The following is a 17,704-nucleotide window of genomic DNA, read 5'->3' as shown; positions in this document are numbered from 1 at the left end:
CCCCACGTAGGTACCTCAGGGAACCTGCCTGCCGCTCCCCCGGGATTCAGGCACCTCGCTGGAGGCCCCTGCCCCTGAGGAAGGGCCGAGGGCTGGCCAGAGCAGCTGCCCCACTCCCCGGGCACGTTTCATGGTGAAGCTCCAGGGTGCCGAGGGGTCAGGAAGGAGCGGCCGCGAGAGGCCGGACGGCAGAAGGGGGCACTGCGGGAAGACGCTGCCCTAGAGCCAGGGCGGCTGCAGCAATTCTGATGGTGCAACAAGGCCGGGAGGTGACCCCAGAGCAGCCGGCTGGGCTGGCGTAATGGGGAAAGCGCGGGGGGGGGGGGGGGATTTCAAGCTCAGCCAGGGAGCGGAGAGAGGCCAGTCCAGGAGTTACAGCCCCCGGCTGTTCTTTATTTAGTGAAATCACAGGCACCGCGGAGAGCGGCCCGGACAGCTGCTGGCTTTGGCCTCTTTGGAAAGGACCCGGACCCGATGCCCCAGACCAAACAATTGTGAGCGCTGGCGGGGGGAGCTCGGGCAGGCAGCCCCCCCACACACCCAAGGAGAGATCCCTGCTAGTCCAGCTTCTGACGCAAAGGCCGGCCTCCCCCCACCTTCCCCAGACCCTGCAATCCCCGGGCCGTAGGTTGACGGTCTGCCCCTGGGGCCCCGTGGCCTCCCCTCCCTGTGCCCATCCCCCGGCCCAGGCCTGGCCAGGAGCCTCCGGGCACGTCTCGCGCCACGTCCGGCTCACAGAGGCGCTACCAGCCGGCCGGCCAGGGCAAGGGTGGTACATGGTCCCTGAGCGTCGTGCCCTCTGCGGGGGGCCGCCTGGGGCAGGGCCGGAGGCATGGAGCTGGAGCACAAGTCCCCCGAGATTTTCTGGGGTGCTGGAGGGCACCACCCCACGGGGTGGCGGGGCATGAGCATGCGGGGAACGGAGGCCCAGAGCTCAGCCAACTCACCCAGGTCACATGGGCAGTCTGGGTGAGAGTCACAAGCCAGGCCTGAGCTCAACCCACTAGGCCACCCTGCCCTGAGCACTCGCGCCCACCCCACTTCCCTCTCCCGCCCTGCCTGGGGCGAGTGGGGCTGCTTAGCCCCGGGAGCGAGGAGAGCCACTAGGCAGCCAGCCAGCGGCAAGGGGGGCCCCCACAACCCCAGCCCGTCTCCGGAGGCCGGGCTGGCTCTGCAGAGGTCTGGGGCTGGCAGCAGCAGGGAGCGAGGCTCTGGGGCAGCGAGGAGGGGGGGCGGGGGGCTGGAGAGATGCCACCTGGAGAATGGAAACCTCCTCCCACCCCATGGCGGGGGGAGCCAGTGTTGCTGCTGCAACGGGACAAGGGACCTGGCCAGGATCTGGGGCGAAGGGCTGGGGCTGGGAGGGGTCTGGAGCAAGTGGGGTGTTGTCCCCATCCCCCCGCAAGCAATGGCACATTTTGGGTGCAGCCCCTCCCCCCCACGCTCGCAGGGCACGGGGTCGAATTCTGGAGGGTCCAGGGGGCACAGGCAGGGACACGAGCCGGAGCCTGACCCCCACCCTGGGCACACAGGCCCCTGCCCCCGGGGCTGGCACCGCAGGGTGGTTCTGCACCCGGGAACCCTGGCATCCCGCCCCCCCGAGCCCCGCCCCAGCGGAGTTTCACTCCCCGCCCTCGGCCGGCAGAGGGGGGACGCTGGCCAGGGCGGGCAGCAGGCGGGCGTAGATCTCGATGCCCCGCAGGAAGACCCCCTCGCTGAGGAACTCGTTGTGGTCGTGCAGCAGCACCGGGGTGCGGTTCATGGGGGAGAAGCCGAGGGCCGGGACGCCGACCTGCAGAGCGAAAGGGGGGGGGTTGCTGCCACGGTGCTGAGCCGGGGGGGGGGGAGGGGCTGGACTGAGCCATCCCCTGCCCTCACTGACATGCAGCACCCCCTGCTGGCCTGCCCCGGTGTCACCGGCCAGCACCCTTCCCTGGCCCTGGGGAGGCTGCCCGTGCCAGAGACTGCAGGGGGCGTCCCACCCTCCCCCCACCTCTCTGGGAAAGCTTTGTCATGGGATGGACCTTCCCGACCCAGAGCATCATGGGGCAGGACCGACGGAGGGAGATCCTGCAGGGTGGTGCAGAAACACCCCCCCCCCACCCCGGTGCCTTGGGGGTGGGGACAGGATCCGGGACAAAGAGCAGCAGATCATCACAACCAGGCCAGGGGAACAAGGTGCCCCCCCCACCAGGAAAGCCAACCGCCTCGCCACACTGGCTCCTTTAAAAGAATGGACGTTGGCAGGGGGCCTGGCACAAGGCCTGGCCATCATACTGCTAACCAAGGGGAGCCTCCAGCAGAGACCCTCCGAGCACGTCCTGCCGGCAGGGCAGTTCCCATTTTACAGGTGGGAAAACTGAGGGCCGGAGTCCTGACTCCTCCCCCGCCCCGGCAATGGAGCAGTGTCAGAGACGCACCTGGGAGCGAAGGAAAGAAAAAGAGGGAGGGGGCAGGAGGAGAAGCAGGGAGGAGCCGGGCCAGGGAGAGGCACGGACTCACCGCTCGGATAAAGCGGCTGTCGGTGGCGGCCGGGAAGATCTCACACTCCAGCGTCATGTGCCTGGAACAGAGACAGCCCGGGTGAGCCACGCCCCAGCCCCGCGGGTGGGGGCACAGGAGAGCCCGGCCTGCCACCTCCAGGAGCGCTACTCACATGTCTCGGCAGGCCCCGCTGAAAGCCTTCCACCACGGGTCCGACTCCTCTGTGCTGGTCACCGTCTGATCCATGTATTTCTGCACCCAAGGGGAGAGGGTGAAATCCAGCCCGGGGGAGGAAGATGGGGGCAGAGGAAGGGGGATGGGAGGGCAAGGTGCTGAGGTCAGCATGGGGCAGAAGGGTGGGGGTCCGGCTGGAAGGGGCTGCACAGGGAGGGCAGGGGCACGGAGGCACCCAGCAGATTTCAAGGGGAGGCTCCGTGCCCAGCGCCCTGCTGTTACCTGGTGGAACTCGTAGGTGACCCCCTCTCCAGCAGCCCGGCACCAGGCTGCGAGTTGCTCCTCAAATGCCTGCAGGAAAGGGGGCAAATCAGTAGGGGGCATAAACCGGGGGGGGAGGGGCGGCTCTCTCGCATCCACACCATCGCCCCTTGTTCTGCCTCTGGGGTGATGGCAGGCAGGTCCAGGACCCATGTTCCATCTGTGTGCGGAATAATTTTTTCTATGTGCACCAAGGTCCGGGGGAATGTGCACCATCAAGAGAAACCAAAACCTCGCTGCGGGCACTCTGCTAATCAGCTGGGCGGCACCGGAATCTCTCCTGTGCAGCCGCCTTGGCGCTCAGCTTACAGGGAAAGCATCAAGGACCTGCCGCCCCTTCCCCAGGGGATCGGTCCCCTGGCCGAGCGGGCGCCGCACCTGCAGGTTGACGGTGGGCGGGATGCGGATGTCGAAGGAGGCGGCCAGCTCGGAGGGCACCACGTTGAAGGCGACGCCCCCGTTCAGCATGGTCAGGTTGAGGCAGGTGATGTCGCCCAGGGTGAGGTGCTCACACTGCAGCCTGTGGGGGGTCACACCCAGCACCTGTGAGCTGCGTCTGCTGCTGCCTTTCCCCGGGGCCCATCACCCTCTCCCCCTCCCGAGCTCCGGAGATCCCCCTCAGCTGGGCTGGGACATACGGGCCATCAATGTGACAGCCACATGCCCCGGCACACAGGGCCAGGACAGATGTGGGCTGCTGAAGCAGCCGTGCCCCGGATCCCGCCCTCTGCCCAACGCCCAAAGGGCCCCACTGCCATCAGCGAACTGGCCCTCACGCCCCACCCGCCGCTCAGGGCCAGCGCAGCCACATCCCGGATGGGGAAACTGAGGCACGGAGCAGCACTCTGACTCACCCCAGGGTGCTGAGGAGAGAAGCCAGGAGTCTTGAGTCCCAGGCCCACGGGTGCGTCCTTAACCCATGAGCTAGGACGCTCATTCTCCCTGGGGCCAAACAAGAGCGGCAGGTTTCCCGGGGGGCTGCCTCTTACCTCTGCTTCTCGCTCTCTCGGAACTGCAGCAGGGAGGTGATCACTCTGTGCTGGGGCGGGAACGGGGGGGGGGCAGCGTATTAGAGCAGCTTCCCGGCTCGTCCCGACGCCGGCACTCCCAGGGCAAGCAGCTCCCGCTTCTCCCCCCGCTGTCCAGAAACAAAGCAGCCAGCTCCCCCCAGCAGCCACAAAGGGGCGCTCTGACAGGGAGAGGCTGGGAGCTCCCCGTAGCTAGTGCTCTGCCCCACCACACAGCGCCCCCTGCTGGGAGAGGCAAGAGCTGGAGAACCTGAGAGCCCCCCCACCCCCAGCCAGTGCCCTGCCCCTCTACACAGCACCTCCTGTACTGGGAGAGGCTAGAGCTAGAGAACCTGAGAGCCCCCCCCAGCCAGTGCCCTGCCCCTTCCCATAGCGCCCCCTGCTGGGAGAGGCTACAGCTGGAGTACCTGGGAGTCCCCCACCCCAGCCAGTGCCCTGCCCCTCTCCATAGCGCCCCCTGCTGGGAGAGGCTGGGACTGGAACCGCCAGGAGCACCAAATACCGTGCCCCCTGCTGGGAGAGACTGGGATTGGAGTAGCTGGGAGCCCCCCACAGCCAGTGCCCTGTCTCTCCCTATAGCGCCCCCTGCTGGGAGAGGCTGAGGTTGGACTGGTCGGGCTCTCCCTGCACCTTTCCTTGCTGGGGAGGCCCTAACGGACTCAGCCTGTCCCCTTCCCTGGCAGAGGGCAGGTGGGTGAAGCCGGGGGGGGGGGCGAGGGGGACGGGAGAGCACTGCAAGCCCCTCACCCCAGAACTGGGCGCCTCTTACCAACTTCTCAGCAGCCGTGTTCTCGATGAGCCGGGAGCCATGGCCGGGGTTCCCCTCGCACTTGACTGTAATCCCTGCACGGGCCGACAAGAGGGGGAGATGTGTTAATGGGAGTGTGTGGGGGGGTGAGCCTGGCGCCCAGACACCATGGTGATGGGCACGTTCAACACGCGCAGCCAGGCCCAAGGCGAGGGGGCACGGGGACGGGCCCTACTCACACCAGGGGGCCTTCTCCCCGTAGAAGACAGTGAAGGCGTCCGTCGGGTTGGCCAAGCCTGGGGGAGGGAAGAAACGTGGTCATGCAGCGGGGGCAGGTTTAGGGCCCGGGGGGAATCCCCAGATGCCCATCAGGTGCCGTGAGGGCAGCGGGCCCCGCCCTGCCAAACCCCTCACCCAGGCACCAAGGGTGCCCGCCAAGAGGGGTGCAAAGCTGGGGACTCTCCATTATCCCCCACCCTGACCCTTCGTACATCTCAGCCCGTCTGCCTCTAGTGGCCGGGGCTGGCTTGTCCCACAGAAGGGCCAGCAGCCAGGCCCAGCGTGGTCCCTCCCTGCCCCCCCCCCCCGGGCAGACAGCCCCCCGCTCGGCCCCCACCCAGGGTGCAGCACCTTCATCCAGGGCGAAGCCGACGTTGAGCGCCTGGAACTCGGGCCGCTTCACGAACAGCTCCATGCCCGTCCGGCCCCCGATCTCCTCGTCTGCACTCGAAGGAGGGACGCCGCGTCAGTGGCTGGGGCTGGAGACCGGCCTTCCCTAGCCCCCCAACCGGAGCGCCCCGGGGCCTGGCCGGTCCAGCTCGGATCGGTGCAAGGTGCGGGAGAGCAGCTGTTTCCCCACCGCTGGGGTCCCCGTCCTGGCAGCGCCACGCCCCAGCCTGCTCCTGGGAACTGCTCAGTGCCCCTGCTCCCCCGCCTGGCCCCCGGCCCCGCCCGGCCCCCCTCCGGCCTGCCTCCAACGCAAGCTCAGGGAGAGGCAGGGTGGCTCCCACCTCCCCACCCCTGCGCCTCAGCTCTGGCGACCCGCTAGCCGCTTACCGGGCACGAACGTCATGTGAACCGTGCGGGGGAAGCGCTTCCCCTCGGCCTGCAGCCTCCGAATGGCCTCAATGTACCTGTGCGGGGAGACAGATCAGGAAGCCAGATCCCCAGGTCTCTGCGGGGCCCCGGAGAGCAGCCGTGCTGCAGGCCGGGTGTGAGAGACACCCCCATTCCAGCCAGCATCCGCTCTCCCGGCTGTTCCCACAGCCTGGCGTGTGCTGGCGGTTCCGGCGGCCACGCAGAGCAGGGACCCAGCCAGGCAATGCAGGGACCTCGACCATAAGGGGCATCGGCTCGGCTCTCAGGATCCACAGCGCCTGCCGCATCGCACGGCTTTCGGCTGGCCCAGCCTCCCCTTTCTGGCTGTGACCGGCCAGGGCAAGCCGCCCGGCCCAGGGCAGTTCCCGAAAGCCGACCCACTGAGCCCAGGGGAGTTCCTCCGGATTTACCCCACGGTCCGGATGTGACCCGAGGGCTCCCCACGCCCATGAGCCGTGGTGCAGGGCTCAGCCCCACGGCAAATTAGTACAAGGCACAGGCCGGGCCGCACTCACTGGATGGAGACACACTTCATATCCTGGGCCCCGCGGGCGTAGATGTTCCCCTGAGAGTCCTTAAAGGCTTCGAAGGGGTCGTGGGCCCAGTGCTCCTGCAGGGAAGACACCAGCGCTGAACGACACAGAAGGGCTCCTGTGGGGCGTGGGCGCTGCCAGGGGGCACGAGCAGGTGCTGCCAGGGAGGCCCGAGCACAGTCCGGCTGGCTCCCAGCATGGAGGAGGGGGGCAGGACAGGGAGCTGATCCCCTTTCCCATAAAAGAAAGGGGCAGCCCCATGCTTGGGGGGCAGAGAGGGCCTGGGTGGGAGGCAGGAAGCTGCAGTCTGGGGGGGCAGCGTCGGTCCCCCCTCACCCACCAGCACCTTTCTCCATCTCCAGAGAGATTGAGGGGGGAGATCAAACCATCCTCTGAGCTTAAAAACTACCCCCAGCTGGAGGGAGGGGAAAGGCAGGCAGTTCCCTGCATGCTCCTGTAGGGGGCGCTGCGTTTGCATTAAAGCAAGGGTCAGCAACCTATGCCTAGCTCAGTAAGTCTTTAAGGTGCTACTAGATGATCTGTTGTTTTTTAAGTTTTTTTTATGGAACCACTCTCATTCCCCAAAATACATGCAACTTTGAAAATGAAAAATGCCAAGTCAGGCACACAGTGTGTTGTGTGCTCCTGGCCTGTTGCTTCCAGGGTGGGCAGGTGGACTTGAACTCATAACCTCAGGGCTAAGGCCTTTAACCATGGAGCCACTGGAGGACAAACCCTATCTCCAGCAGTTGCCTTATCTGATGCTTTCAGCTCCAGGCTGGCTAGCAGCAGTAGCCTGGAGGCTGCTTGGCAGGGGGGAGGAGAAGAGAAAGGGCCTTGAACTCACAACCTGAGACTCTGGGGACTGATGCCTTTCCATCAGGCTATTGTGACCACACACACCTACAAGCCCTGTGCCCTGAGTCCATCATACACCCGAATGCCCTGAGCCCCTCATACACCCCCATCCTGACTCCTACACCCTCTCATCCCCAGCCCCCTGCCATAAGACTGACAGGTGCATGTGAAGCTGGATTTGACCTGTTACAGCGTAAATTTCAAAGAACGGCGTGAAAAGATGCAGCAGCAGAAGTCCCATTCAATAAAGGCCAATGGCTCATTGGGGCTGTTATTAATCAGCACGTCAATTACCAATACCATTAAGCGGTGTGTTTTCAGTCCTGCAAACGGGCACGCTTACAGGGCTGTGTGTGGCCCCCTCGCTCTGAATAGTGATGGTGTAACAATACGTAGCCCTGTTGGAAGGCCTGGGGTAGCCCTGAACCAAAGCCTTATTCTGCAGCCAGACTGAAGAGCAACAGCCATTGGCTGAAAGGCCTAGAGTCAAATACTCACATGCCATCTAAATTGTATTTAAAAAGTCGCCCCAAGCTGTGAGAAGGGGACTTTGGCACCAGATAAAGAAACAGATCTCAAGATGGGGAAAGAAAACTTAAGTGGCACCATTCACTTTCCTATTGTTTGAGTGTGAGGTCTCTGTCTGGTTTGTAACTGTTTCTGTCTGCTGTATAATTAATTTTGCTAGGTGTAAATCAATTAAGGTGGTGGGATATGATTGGCTGGATAATTTTGTTATGATTGGTTAGTAAAATTATACTAAAATAATTGGTTACGGTCTAGCTAAGCAGGACTCAGGTTTCACTATATAAACTAGAGTCCAAGACGACCACCAAGAAGAAGATGAGAAGTAACAGAAGCAGAAGGAAGGAAGAAAAGGCTGGAAGACGACCAGGAACACCAAGAAGAAGGGGGAAGAGCTGGAAAAGACGCACTCATCTCTGAGAGACAGCCTAAGACCAGAGAGACTGATATTGCCTGGCCAACAGGGGAAGTCCGCCTGTACCCAGATTGGTGAGCATGACACTGTGCTTAGCATGTGTATTCTGCTTGTTTGGGAATTGTCAGTAAATAGAGGGTAAGGATATTACTGTGTGAGGCTCTTTCAGTGGCTAGTGATCCTGCAAAACCCACAGGACGATGCACCCTGAGCCCTAGGAATTGGGTAAGGGTGGGTGTGTAAATTCACAGGGTTGCACCTTGAGCCCTAGGGACTGGGTCAAGGAGTGTGTGTCCCTACAGCGAGGAAGGGAGAGAGAAATTTGTGCAGGTAACAATGGAGTTTGGCTCTGGGTTGAAAAGGTCGCCAAGCCCGGCATTAAAGGATGCAGAGGTGTCTTCCCAAACCGCACACGGCTGGATTCAGGCTAAGCTGGCGGCCCCTGGCAAGCGGAGGCCGGGGGAGAGAACACCTACCCACCCCCCACCTGCCCGGAGGGAGCAGCCGGTCCCAGTGGTAAGCCCCGCCCGGCAGCCCTCACCTCAAACACCGGCACCACATCCGTGTGGGAGTTCAGCAGGATGGAGCGGAGCTGCGGGGCCGTGCCCGGCCAGGTCAGGATGGTGACCACCCGGCCTGGGCACACCTGCGGAGCAAGAGGGAGGCTGGTCCAGCGCCAGGGCCTGCTCTGTCCTGCGGCAGGGTGGGAGAGCCTGGCAGGGGGCAGGATCCGACGGAGCAGCCCAGGGTGGGAGGACGAGGCGGGGCAGCGGGGTTGGCAAGCAAAGGAGAGATTGTGTCACCCAGGAAGGAACTGATTTCGAAAAGGAGACGCTGCTCTCTTGGAGGGAGGCAGGAAGGGCTCACAGGCGGGGCACTGGCCTGGGAGCCAACAGACCAGGGCTCAATTCCCAGCTCTGCCACAGACTCCCTGAGTAACCTTGGTCATGTCCCCACATCTCCCCAGGGCAACTCCCCACCGTGCTCTCAGGATTGCAACTCCCTGCCGCACCGGGGCGGTGTAAGGAATAAATCTATCAGTAACTTCACGGCACTTGGCTAGCGAGGGGGCCCTCCGAGCCACGGGCCCAAGAGATCCCAAAAGGCATGCAGCCTTCTCCCACCTCCAAAGCCAGACCTGGACAGGCGCAGGAAGGAGATTTCTTCCTCCTTTCCATGCTGCCCCAGACAGAGCACACGGGGGAGTCACTTGATTCATGGTGGAAAACCCAAAGGAAACGCTTCTCCCTACAGGGCAAAGTTGCCGTCCGGTGGAAGCATCCCCCAGATAATCAGTAAGGGGCTGGTTTTATCCCAGCAGTGCCCGCGCTCAGATCTCGGGCAGGCGCGGTGGGTGAAAGACCAGCAGGAGGCTCCTGGGGTCTCGGGCCAATAGGAACTGTACCAGGACCCACCGTGTCACAAGGCAGCGTGTTCCCATGGGAGCTGGTGAATGAGCCATGTACCCCAGAACCATCCAATCCCCCAAGCAAGGGACCTTGAGCACGGATCTTCCACCCAACGCCTGCTGGAGCGAGGCCGCCCCAGAGGACACCAGCCACGGCTGACGATGGCTACAGGATCTCAGAAAAAAATCCAGCGGCAAACGCCAGTAGCCGGAGGCCTTGAAAGAAAACTGCCTCGACTCTCACTAAATCTCCAAGCGGGACCCAGCCTCCGAATGGCTCAGGCGACCCACCCGCACGCACACAGCCAAGCACCCATCTTCTGCGATTTCTGCTGGGCGGGGTTCCCAGGCCCGTGAGCTGGGACAAGTCCCAGGGAAAAAGGGGTGCACCAGGCCTCCTGGAGGAATGCGAGCTTGCTAACGCCCCATTTAATTCCAGACCAGGCAGCTGCAAAGGTCAGGCGGGATAGATCCAAAAATAGACCCGGGACCTGTAATAGCAGATTAAGGGGCTGGCCAAGTCTTCAAGGGATTTGCGTCCGCATGTGATCGTCAACAACTGCTCACAGGGTCTCTCCTGCTATCGACTGGGGGGGGGGGGGGGGAATAGCCCCCTGCCCTCCGCCCCGGAGTCCCAATGCAAGGACCAGGGATCAAGGGTCCAAGAGGAGACCTCTCATGGTTCAGAATTCCCCCAGATCCAGAGAGACCACTGGGTGTGGGAGGGCGTCGGTTCCCCACCCTGCGGGTCCGGGTCAAGGCTGCACAGGGGATCTTGGGAGCTGGGCCCGAGGGCGTGGGGGAAGGGAGGACGACTTTGTAATCCCCAGAGGGGTCTGCAGGCTGGGCCGGAGCACATGGAGGGCCGCAGGAAGCAGACCAAGGGCCAGCTGCAGGTCTCACCGGTGGAAACATGGAGCCGCTCTACCGTTCCCAGGCTTGCGCTGGGGGAACTGGGGTCAGACTCTGCCCCGGAGCGGCTAGGACGAGCCCACACTGTGCACTGCACAACCAGGCTGACCTGCACCCAGGGGACTCCTCTGTGCTACCGGAAGACGGACGTCTGGAAGGAGCGCTCCGGGCAAAGGGCCTCCGCCCTGGCAGTGCCCACGGGGTGCCAAGGGCAGCGCTCTGCCAGGCTGGGCATGGGGATGGCTCCGGGCAAAGGGCCTCCGGGTGCCAAGGGGAGTGCTCTGCCAGGCTGGGCGTGGGGATGGCTCCGGGCAAAGGGCCTTCGCCCTGGCAGTGCCCACGGGGTGCCAAGGGCAGCGCTTTGCCAGGCTGGGCGTGGGGATGCGGGCACCTGGCCAGAGACTGCAGCGGAGACCCACCAATCCCGGTGTGCGGCGCGCCCGGTGCATCCCAGCACAGCCCCGGGCAGGGAGAAGGGGAGCTCTCCAGAGGAAGTCGGGCCCAGCGCAGGGGGAGCGTTTGGTTTCGGAGCCGTGCGTGACAACAGCCCAGGCAGGAAAGTGCTTGTTGATGCGAAGGGGCCCAGACACACGGCGAAGGGGGTGTCTTTCTGGGACGGGACGGGGGGGGGAAACGCCTGCCCCTCAGCCGTGCTTCTGGGAGACCGTGACTGGCGCTGTGCTGAGGTTTCCCTTGTCCTGTGCAGGGGGCACCCAGACACCGGGGGCTCAGATCGGGAGGGAATTCCCACAAAGGGCGGGGTTCGCTTTCCTCACCTCCACTTTCTGACACCCCAGGCCGAGCTCGCCTGCCATCTGCTCCAGGAACTGCACGGCCGCATCTGAGAGCGGGAGAAAGCCGGGAAGTTACAGCAGGAATCCCCTGGCCCGTCTCGCTCCGAACAGCCAGGCACACGGCATGCCTTCCGGAGGGGACCGCGAAGGCCCCGAGAAGGGCAGCAGTAATAGGCCTGTCACCCGCCACTGACCCAGGCAGGCTCCGCCTCGGCCAAGAGAGATCTGCCACGTGTCGGCGCAAGACTTGGCGTTCTGCCCTGTACAGCGCCTAGCGCGGTGAGTGCAGGATCCCTGGCTGGGGCCACGGGGCCCCTGCAGCACAAATAATTAACAAGCCTAATCTGCCACTAGGAGAGCAGGGCGGAGGCGAGAGACGGCAGAGCAAAGAGCTGCTGCAGCGATGCAAAGAATGATTAGACTTCACCCCCAACCCAAGTCCCCCGAATCCCACCGGCTTCTCCCCTCCACCTCGTCAGCTGTCCCTGCCTGCGCCAGCGGGAGTCATTCTCCTGTCACTAGGGCCAATAGCGCGGCTGGGAAGAGCGTGTCACAGGCTGTGAAATAAGCCCTTCCCCATGCTCCTAGAAGCACCTCAAAGGGGGCTTCCTGGCTGCAGCTGGGCAGGGGAAGGCCAGGACTTGTCCCCCCCCTGCAAAGGGCTCTGGTGAACAGAGAGAGACTGGTGCTGAGCAGCCCCTGGCTGGGGCACACCCAGCAGCACGGGGGAGACCAGAGCCACCTCTCCCTCTCGGCTCCTCCTGTGGTTGCTGCCTTTGGAGCACAGCAGTGAGGGGGGGGCCATTCCAGGACCCCCCTACAACTGGGTTGCGACCCCTTCAATCTCCTTTTCAGTCGGGACCCCAGGGTGACAACACCTGACAGTGCAAGGTTAAAAGCCAACCATGTGAAATTGACCAATCCTCTGGCCCTGAAATTGACCATCATGGACGGCGAATGGGGTAAGGCCCTACCGGTCACCATAGGCATTCCACCTCCCTGGGCAGCAGGTGGAGGGTCAACCAAGCTGTGACGTAGTGTTGATATCTTGCTGGTTGCTAGGCTTGGGCTGTGGGTGACCCCCACTGGCTGCTGTCTGTACCACGGCCCAGCAGAGTAGCTGATGGGTCCCGTAGGTAACCTGTTCTACTGGTTACCTCCCAGAGAGAGGAACAAAGGGAGGAAGGGGGAGGGCAGCCCCTGGCTGGGAGGCAGGACTGGAAGTTGGGCCATTTCTGTCTGGAATCATGGAGGAAGTAGCTAAGCAAGGGGCCGGGATTTAGGGGCCCAGTCTCCCCCATCTCAAGGGGGGCTGAGGCATCCTAGGCCTGCCCTGTAACCGGATTACACTTGTGCTGTATCCTGGAGAAGCAATAAACTCCCTCTACTCTACTGGCTGGCGGAGTCTGTTCGTACCATTACGGGGGTGCAGGAGTCGGGGGAACCCCAACGCGCCGTCACACAAGCATTCTACCGTGGGCCCAACTTTGGAGCCTCGAGGCGATGCCTTTGAGGAGCAGTGTGTTACGTCCTCCTGTCCACACGCCGGGCAAACGCCCACTGAGCCAGCAAGCCATTGGCATCCGCCACGACGGCCGGGTCTGGTCCCCGATCAGGAGCTATTTCATATTCCCGGCTGAGCTGGCAGGAGCTGGAGGGGCGGGGAGCTCACTACGAGTGAACTGGAAATGGTCAGGAAAAGGCTGCTTTGCACTGGTGGCAGCAGCGGCCAGGTTTGGCTCTCCCTCCGGCGGTACCGCGCTGAACCCTCTTATGGCCTCTTGGCAAAGAAACAGAACGAGCAGCCTCCCACCAGCGCCCGGTTTGGCTTTTGACTCGGAGCGTGATCAAAACCACTCACGTCCACAGGAGTCCGTCCAGCCGCACTGGGTCAGCCCAAAGGCCCATCCAGCCCAGCGTCCTGCCTGCCCACAGCGGCCAACACCAGGTGCCCCAGAGGGAGGGAACCGAACAAGTAACCATCAAGTGATCCCTCTCCTGTCACCCATTCCCAGCTTCTGACAGGCCAGGAACACCATCCCTGCTCAGCAATCGATGGACCAATCCTCCATGAATTTCTCTCATTCTTTTTTTAACTCTATTGAAGTTTTGCCCTTCACAACACCCTCTGGCAAGGAGTTCCACAGGTTGACGGTGCATTGCATGAAGAACTTCCTTTGGTTTGTTTTAAACCAATTGCCTAGTAATTTCATTTAGTGACCTCTGCCCCTGTTGTTCAGTTATTAAAATAATACTTCAATCAGCTTTGGCTCAGACTCTCTGACACACCTGCATACACACACACTCAATTACTGACCCACAGCCCTGTTACACACCCGTTTAACGAGAACTGAATGTCACTCGATTTGAAACCCAAGTTCCTAATCCACCCCAGCGGAGGATTAATACAGAACCAACTAAACTAGCTCCTGCAGGGACGGGCTGGCCAACTCCAAGAGGGGGAAACCGCTGAGACAAGCAGATCTTAGCTCGATCGACTCGCTGACTGGGCAGGTGCTGTCGCCGGGACCCAGGGTCACAGCCATTTGCTCTGTGACTGATTAACACTTAGGGCAATAGGTAAGGTTGCCCCCTGCAGAAGAGAGCTCCAGAAGGGGGACTTTGCTCAGCCAAGAGGCCAAAGAGCAGCAACGTGCCTCTTGGGCTGACAGGGAACCTCAGGGTCTGATTCTTCACCAGGGTGAGTGGAAGAGGCTGAGCAAGCTGCATTTTCCACCCACTTTGCCCAGGTGAGAACAGTAGGTCCAGGCACTGAACAAAGGGGGGGGGGGGCGAGCGGAGAATCAGGCTAAGCGCCATCCTAGCCGGGGTGAAACAGGTGGTGCTGGGAGCTCGCGGAGGCTCCTAAACCCCAGAGGCAGCAGAAGGTGCTATTTGAGGAAGGAGGCTGCAAGGAAGGTTCTGCCATAGTCCCCAGCTCGCATTCCCCGGGAGTTTCCCTGTCTACAAGCCAGATCGGCCTCTTTGCTGGTGGCACAAGCCCTGGCAGATTTCATCAGGACTCCCGCCGCCAGCGTCGGCTCATTTGCCAAAGTTTGGGGAGCGCCGTGTTGCCCCGCCCCTTCCCCTGATGCCCCGCCCACTCGGCTTTGCTGGCAGGCTCCCAGGTCAGGTTGAGCATCTGGCTGGTTCTCTGATGAAGTGGGTCTCGCTGGCAGGGCAGGGCACTTCAGTGCCCCCGGCCCAACCCCGCCTGTGGCCGGTTGTGAGGAGGCCCCACAGAGCCAACGGTGGGACAGGCCTCTGGTTCACCCCCAGGGACTCGCTTCGGCCCAGCAGCCTGCCCTGCTCCCTACCATAGTCAGGCTCAGGCTGGACCGTCCTGAGTCTCAGGTACGCCCGGAAGAGGGTGACGGACGGGTCCTCGCCAGGCTCATGGCTTCCAACCGGCTCCCCAGCCGCAGGCAGCATGGTGTCCACCTGTGGGCAAATGGGGGGAGAGGGGTGGGCCGGAGCCACGGAACCGTGATGTCACAGACACGGGGGCAGCTGTGCCTGCCCCTCCCCGGCGCAATGGGAATGCGGCCCGCCCGGGGGAGGGGCGCCCCGCGTGGCACCCACCCATGCCAGGCATGACAGGGCTTGAGGGGCACAAGCGAGACATGGAGCCTGGGCACAAGGGGGCACATGCCCAGCACAGAGCTATCCTGCCTCCGCCACCTCCAGGCTGAGCCTTCCTGTCCCAGGTCTACCCCCCCAGGCACGGCAGCCGACACCAGCCTGTGCCACGCCGCACAGACATGCGGGGGACAAGATCCCCCCCAGCAAGCTGCAATCCTGGCCACCACCCCCCGTCACACAAGCAGGTGGCAGAGGGGGGGGCATGAGTGCAGAGCGCGAGTGGCCGGAACTGGGGGTGCAGGTGTGGGTATGAGCAGGAGAAGGCAGGGGGTAGGGGTGTGCGGAGGTTTGGACATTCGGGGTCGGTGGGGGATTGGAGGCAGGGTGAGCAGGGGGCAGTACACATGGACTAGAGGTAAGAGGGGGTGGAGGGTGTCCAGAGTTGGTGTTTAGGGGTCAGTGGGGCACATGGGGACAGGCATTGGGGTAGCTCTGGCATGGGGAGGTGGGTGCAGCATGAAGGTTGGGGTGGCAGGTAAGCGCAAGCATGGCCTGGGGGAAAGTGTGGTGGGGGGTATGGGGTGTGGAAACATGGGGTGCAGGGAGTACTGGAGGGTGCAAGGGCAGGGCGCATGGACAGATGGGGGTGTACGGGGAGGCAGGTGCACAAATGGCCGGGACTGGGGGTGCAGGATTGGGGGCGCATAGTGTGGGGGTGCAGTGGTGGGGGCTCGGAGGGAGCACGGGGGACGCAGGAGCGCGAGTGGCCAGAACTGGGGGTGCAGGGGTGGGGCCGGGGGGGCAGGAGCGAGTGGCCGGAACTGGGGGTGCAGGGGTGGGGCCGGGGGGGCAGGAGCGAGTGGCCGGGACTGGGGGTGCAGGGGTGGGGGCCGGGGGGGCAGGAGCGAGTGGCCGGGACTGGGGGTGCAGGGGTGGGGGCCGGGGGGGCAGGAGCGAGTGGCCGGGACTGGGGGTGCAGGGGTGGGGGCCGGGGGGGCAGGAGCGAGTGGCCTGGACTGGGGGTGCAGGGGTGGGGGCCGGGGGGGCAGGAGCGAGTGGCCGGGACTGGGGGTGCAGGGGTGGGGCCGGGGGGGCAGGAGCGAGTGGCCGGGACTGGGGGTGCAGGGGTGGGGCCGGGGGGGCAGGAGCGAGTGTCCGGGACTGGGGGTGCAGGGGTGGGGGACGGGGGGGCAGGAGCGAGTGGCCGGGACTGGGGGTGCAGGGGTGGGGCCGGGGGGGCAGGAGCGAGTGGCCGGGACTGGGGGTGCAGGGGTGGGGGCCGGGGGGGCAGGAGCGAGTGGCCGGGACTGGGGGTGCAGGGGTGGGGGACGGGGGGGCAGGAGCGAGTGGCCGGGACTGGGGGTGCAGGGGTGGGGGCCGGGGGGGCAGGAGCGAGTGGCCGGGACTGGGGGTGCAGGGGTGGGGGCCGGGGGGGCAGGAGCGAGTGGCCGGGACTGGGGGTGCAGGGGTGGGGCCGGGGGGGCAGGAGCGAGTGGCCGGGACTGGGGGTGCAGGGGTGGGGCCGGGGGGGCAGGAGCGAGTGGCCGGGACTGGGGGTGCAGGTCTCTGGGGCTCGGGCAGGAGTCGGGGCCCCCGGAGCCCCCGCCCGCGTGGCCGGGCCGGGCCGGGCCAGCCCGAGTAAAGAAGCGGCGCTGCGGGGAGGCTGCCCCGACCCCCCGCCCTACCTCCGCCGCTCCGGCCCCGCCGCCGCCTTCGCCCGGGCTGCGAGCTGGGCTGGGCCGAGCCCGCCCACCGGCCAATCGGGACTGGCCGCCAGCAGCCGCCTCCCTCCCCCCGCGCACGCTGCCGCGGGCCCCCAGGGCGCTGGGCACTTAGCCGGCGGGATCGGGCCCCCCAGGGCGCTGGGCACTTAGCCGGCGGGATCGGGCCCCCCAGGGCGCTGGGCACTTAGCCGGCGGGATCGGGCCCCCAGGGCGCTGGGCAGTTATCCCGCGGGATCGGGCCCCCCGGGGCGCTGGGCAGATAACCGGCGGGATCGGGCCCCCAGGGCGCTGGGCAGTTATCCCGCGGGATCGGGCCCCCAGGGCGCTGGGCAGATAGCCAGCAGCCTTTGCCTTACACCCCGCAGTCCAACCCCCCGGGCCCTGTGGCTTTGCCGACACCAGCGACCCAGCCAGGGCAGGGCCTGGCTTGCGCGGGGGGCTGCGAGCGGCTGCGGTGTTAGCAGGTGTCGCGCCCGGTCCCCAGGCACCGCCCGGGAGTCCCCGGTGCCAGCCCTGCGCAAACAAACAGAGCAGGCTGTTCCTGGCTGCACCAGGGATACTCTCACCCGCTCCGCTCCCTCCCTGCCGCGCCGAGCCAAAAACTCCTGCTCGCGAAAAGCCAGTAACCGGCCGCTTTTCTCTGAGCCTGCCCCCAGCTTTGGGCGGGTTCAATAAACCACGCCTGGGTCCAGGCTGCTGCTGGCTTTGCAAGCCCAAAGCCAGACACCTCTGCTCCTCCCTCCATGGAGTCACCATTTCTCATCCCTCCCCCCCCCCCCGCGGTTTCTGTTCGGTGGTGGTGGCTTTCTTTGCAGTCACCCCAGAAACATTAGCTGCTGGCACAGCTGGGCAAAACTAAATCCAGGCTGACCAATCCCCTCCATGGTTGCTCAGCTTTAAGGCAGGCCAGCATTGGGGCCTATAAACTTGGTCTGATTTTTAGCACGGCCCCAATGCCAGGCTAAATCTAAGACAAATGAAAGAGTTATTCAAATCTCATTTGAAAACTTTTAGTTTTTCCACCTAGAACTGGCTCAGTTTAGAGTGAAAAGTTAACTGCTAGTTTCACTTTCAGATTCTCCTGGCTTCTTTTGTTGTTG

At 64.0% G+C, this 17,704-nt stretch overlaps 1 protein-coding gene across 3 annotated transcripts; it reads right to left on the bottom strand.

The window, feature by feature from the left end:
* Window positions 1-364: 364 nt before the first annotated feature.
* Window positions 365-17,308, bottom strand: ACY1 (aminoacylase 1). 3 transcript variants are annotated; one of them, XM_075939486.1, is made up of 15 exons: window positions 17,171-17,308; window positions 14,616-14,739; window positions 11,281-11,345; window positions 8,726-8,830; window positions 6,369-6,463; window positions 5,812-5,888; window positions 5,386-5,475; window positions 4,995-5,051; window positions 4,777-4,850; window positions 3,969-4,018; window positions 3,358-3,499; window positions 2,941-3,009; window positions 2,657-2,736; window positions 2,503-2,563; window positions 365-1,792 (listed from the first exon to the last, which is right to left on the bottom strand). In XM_075939486.1, exons 2-15 carry the CDS (start codon window positions 14,728-14,730, stop codon window positions 1,622-1,624), a joined length of 1,251 nt encoding a protein of 416 aa, XP_075795601.1. In that variant the 5' UTR covers window positions 14,731-14,739; window positions 17,171-17,308; the 3' UTR covers window positions 365-1,621. The 3 variants fall into 3 exon arrangements, with proteins under 3 accessions (XP_075795601.1, XP_075795603.1, XP_075795602.1); XM_075939488.1 differs by having other exon boundaries at window positions 8,726-8,897; window positions 17,171-17,193; XM_075939487.1 differs by lacking the exon at window positions 17,171-17,308 and adding an exon at window positions 16,566-17,164.
* Window positions 17,309-17,704: the final 396 nt, after the last annotated feature.

The sequence above is a fragment of the Pelodiscus sinensis genome, chromosome 11 (assembly GCF_049634645.1).
Source record: "Pelodiscus sinensis isolate JC-2024 chromosome 11, ASM4963464v1, whole genome shotgun sequence".
NCBI classification, from domain to species: domain Eukaryota; kingdom Metazoa; phylum Chordata; order Testudines; family Trionychidae; genus Pelodiscus; species Pelodiscus sinensis.
This window is presented reverse-complemented; position numbering and strand designations above follow the sequence as displayed.

What these genes read in the sequence shown, in the direction of transcription:
- ACY1 (XM_075939486.1), bottom strand. Translation starts at nt 14,730, where the DNA reads ATGCTGCCTGCGGCTGGGGAGCCGGTTGGAAGCCATGAGCCTGGCGAG. An exon ending in TGGGGTGTCAGAAAGTGGAG is followed by an intron (nt 8,831 to 11,280) that starts GTGAGGAAAGCG and finishes CTTGCTCCGCAG; the next exon opens with GTGTGCCCAGGCCGGGTGGT. An exon ending in ATGAAGTGTGTCTCCATCCA is followed by an intron (nt 5,889 to 6,368) that starts GTGAGTGCGGCC and finishes CTCCCCGCACAG; the next exon opens with GTACATTGAGGCCATTCGGA.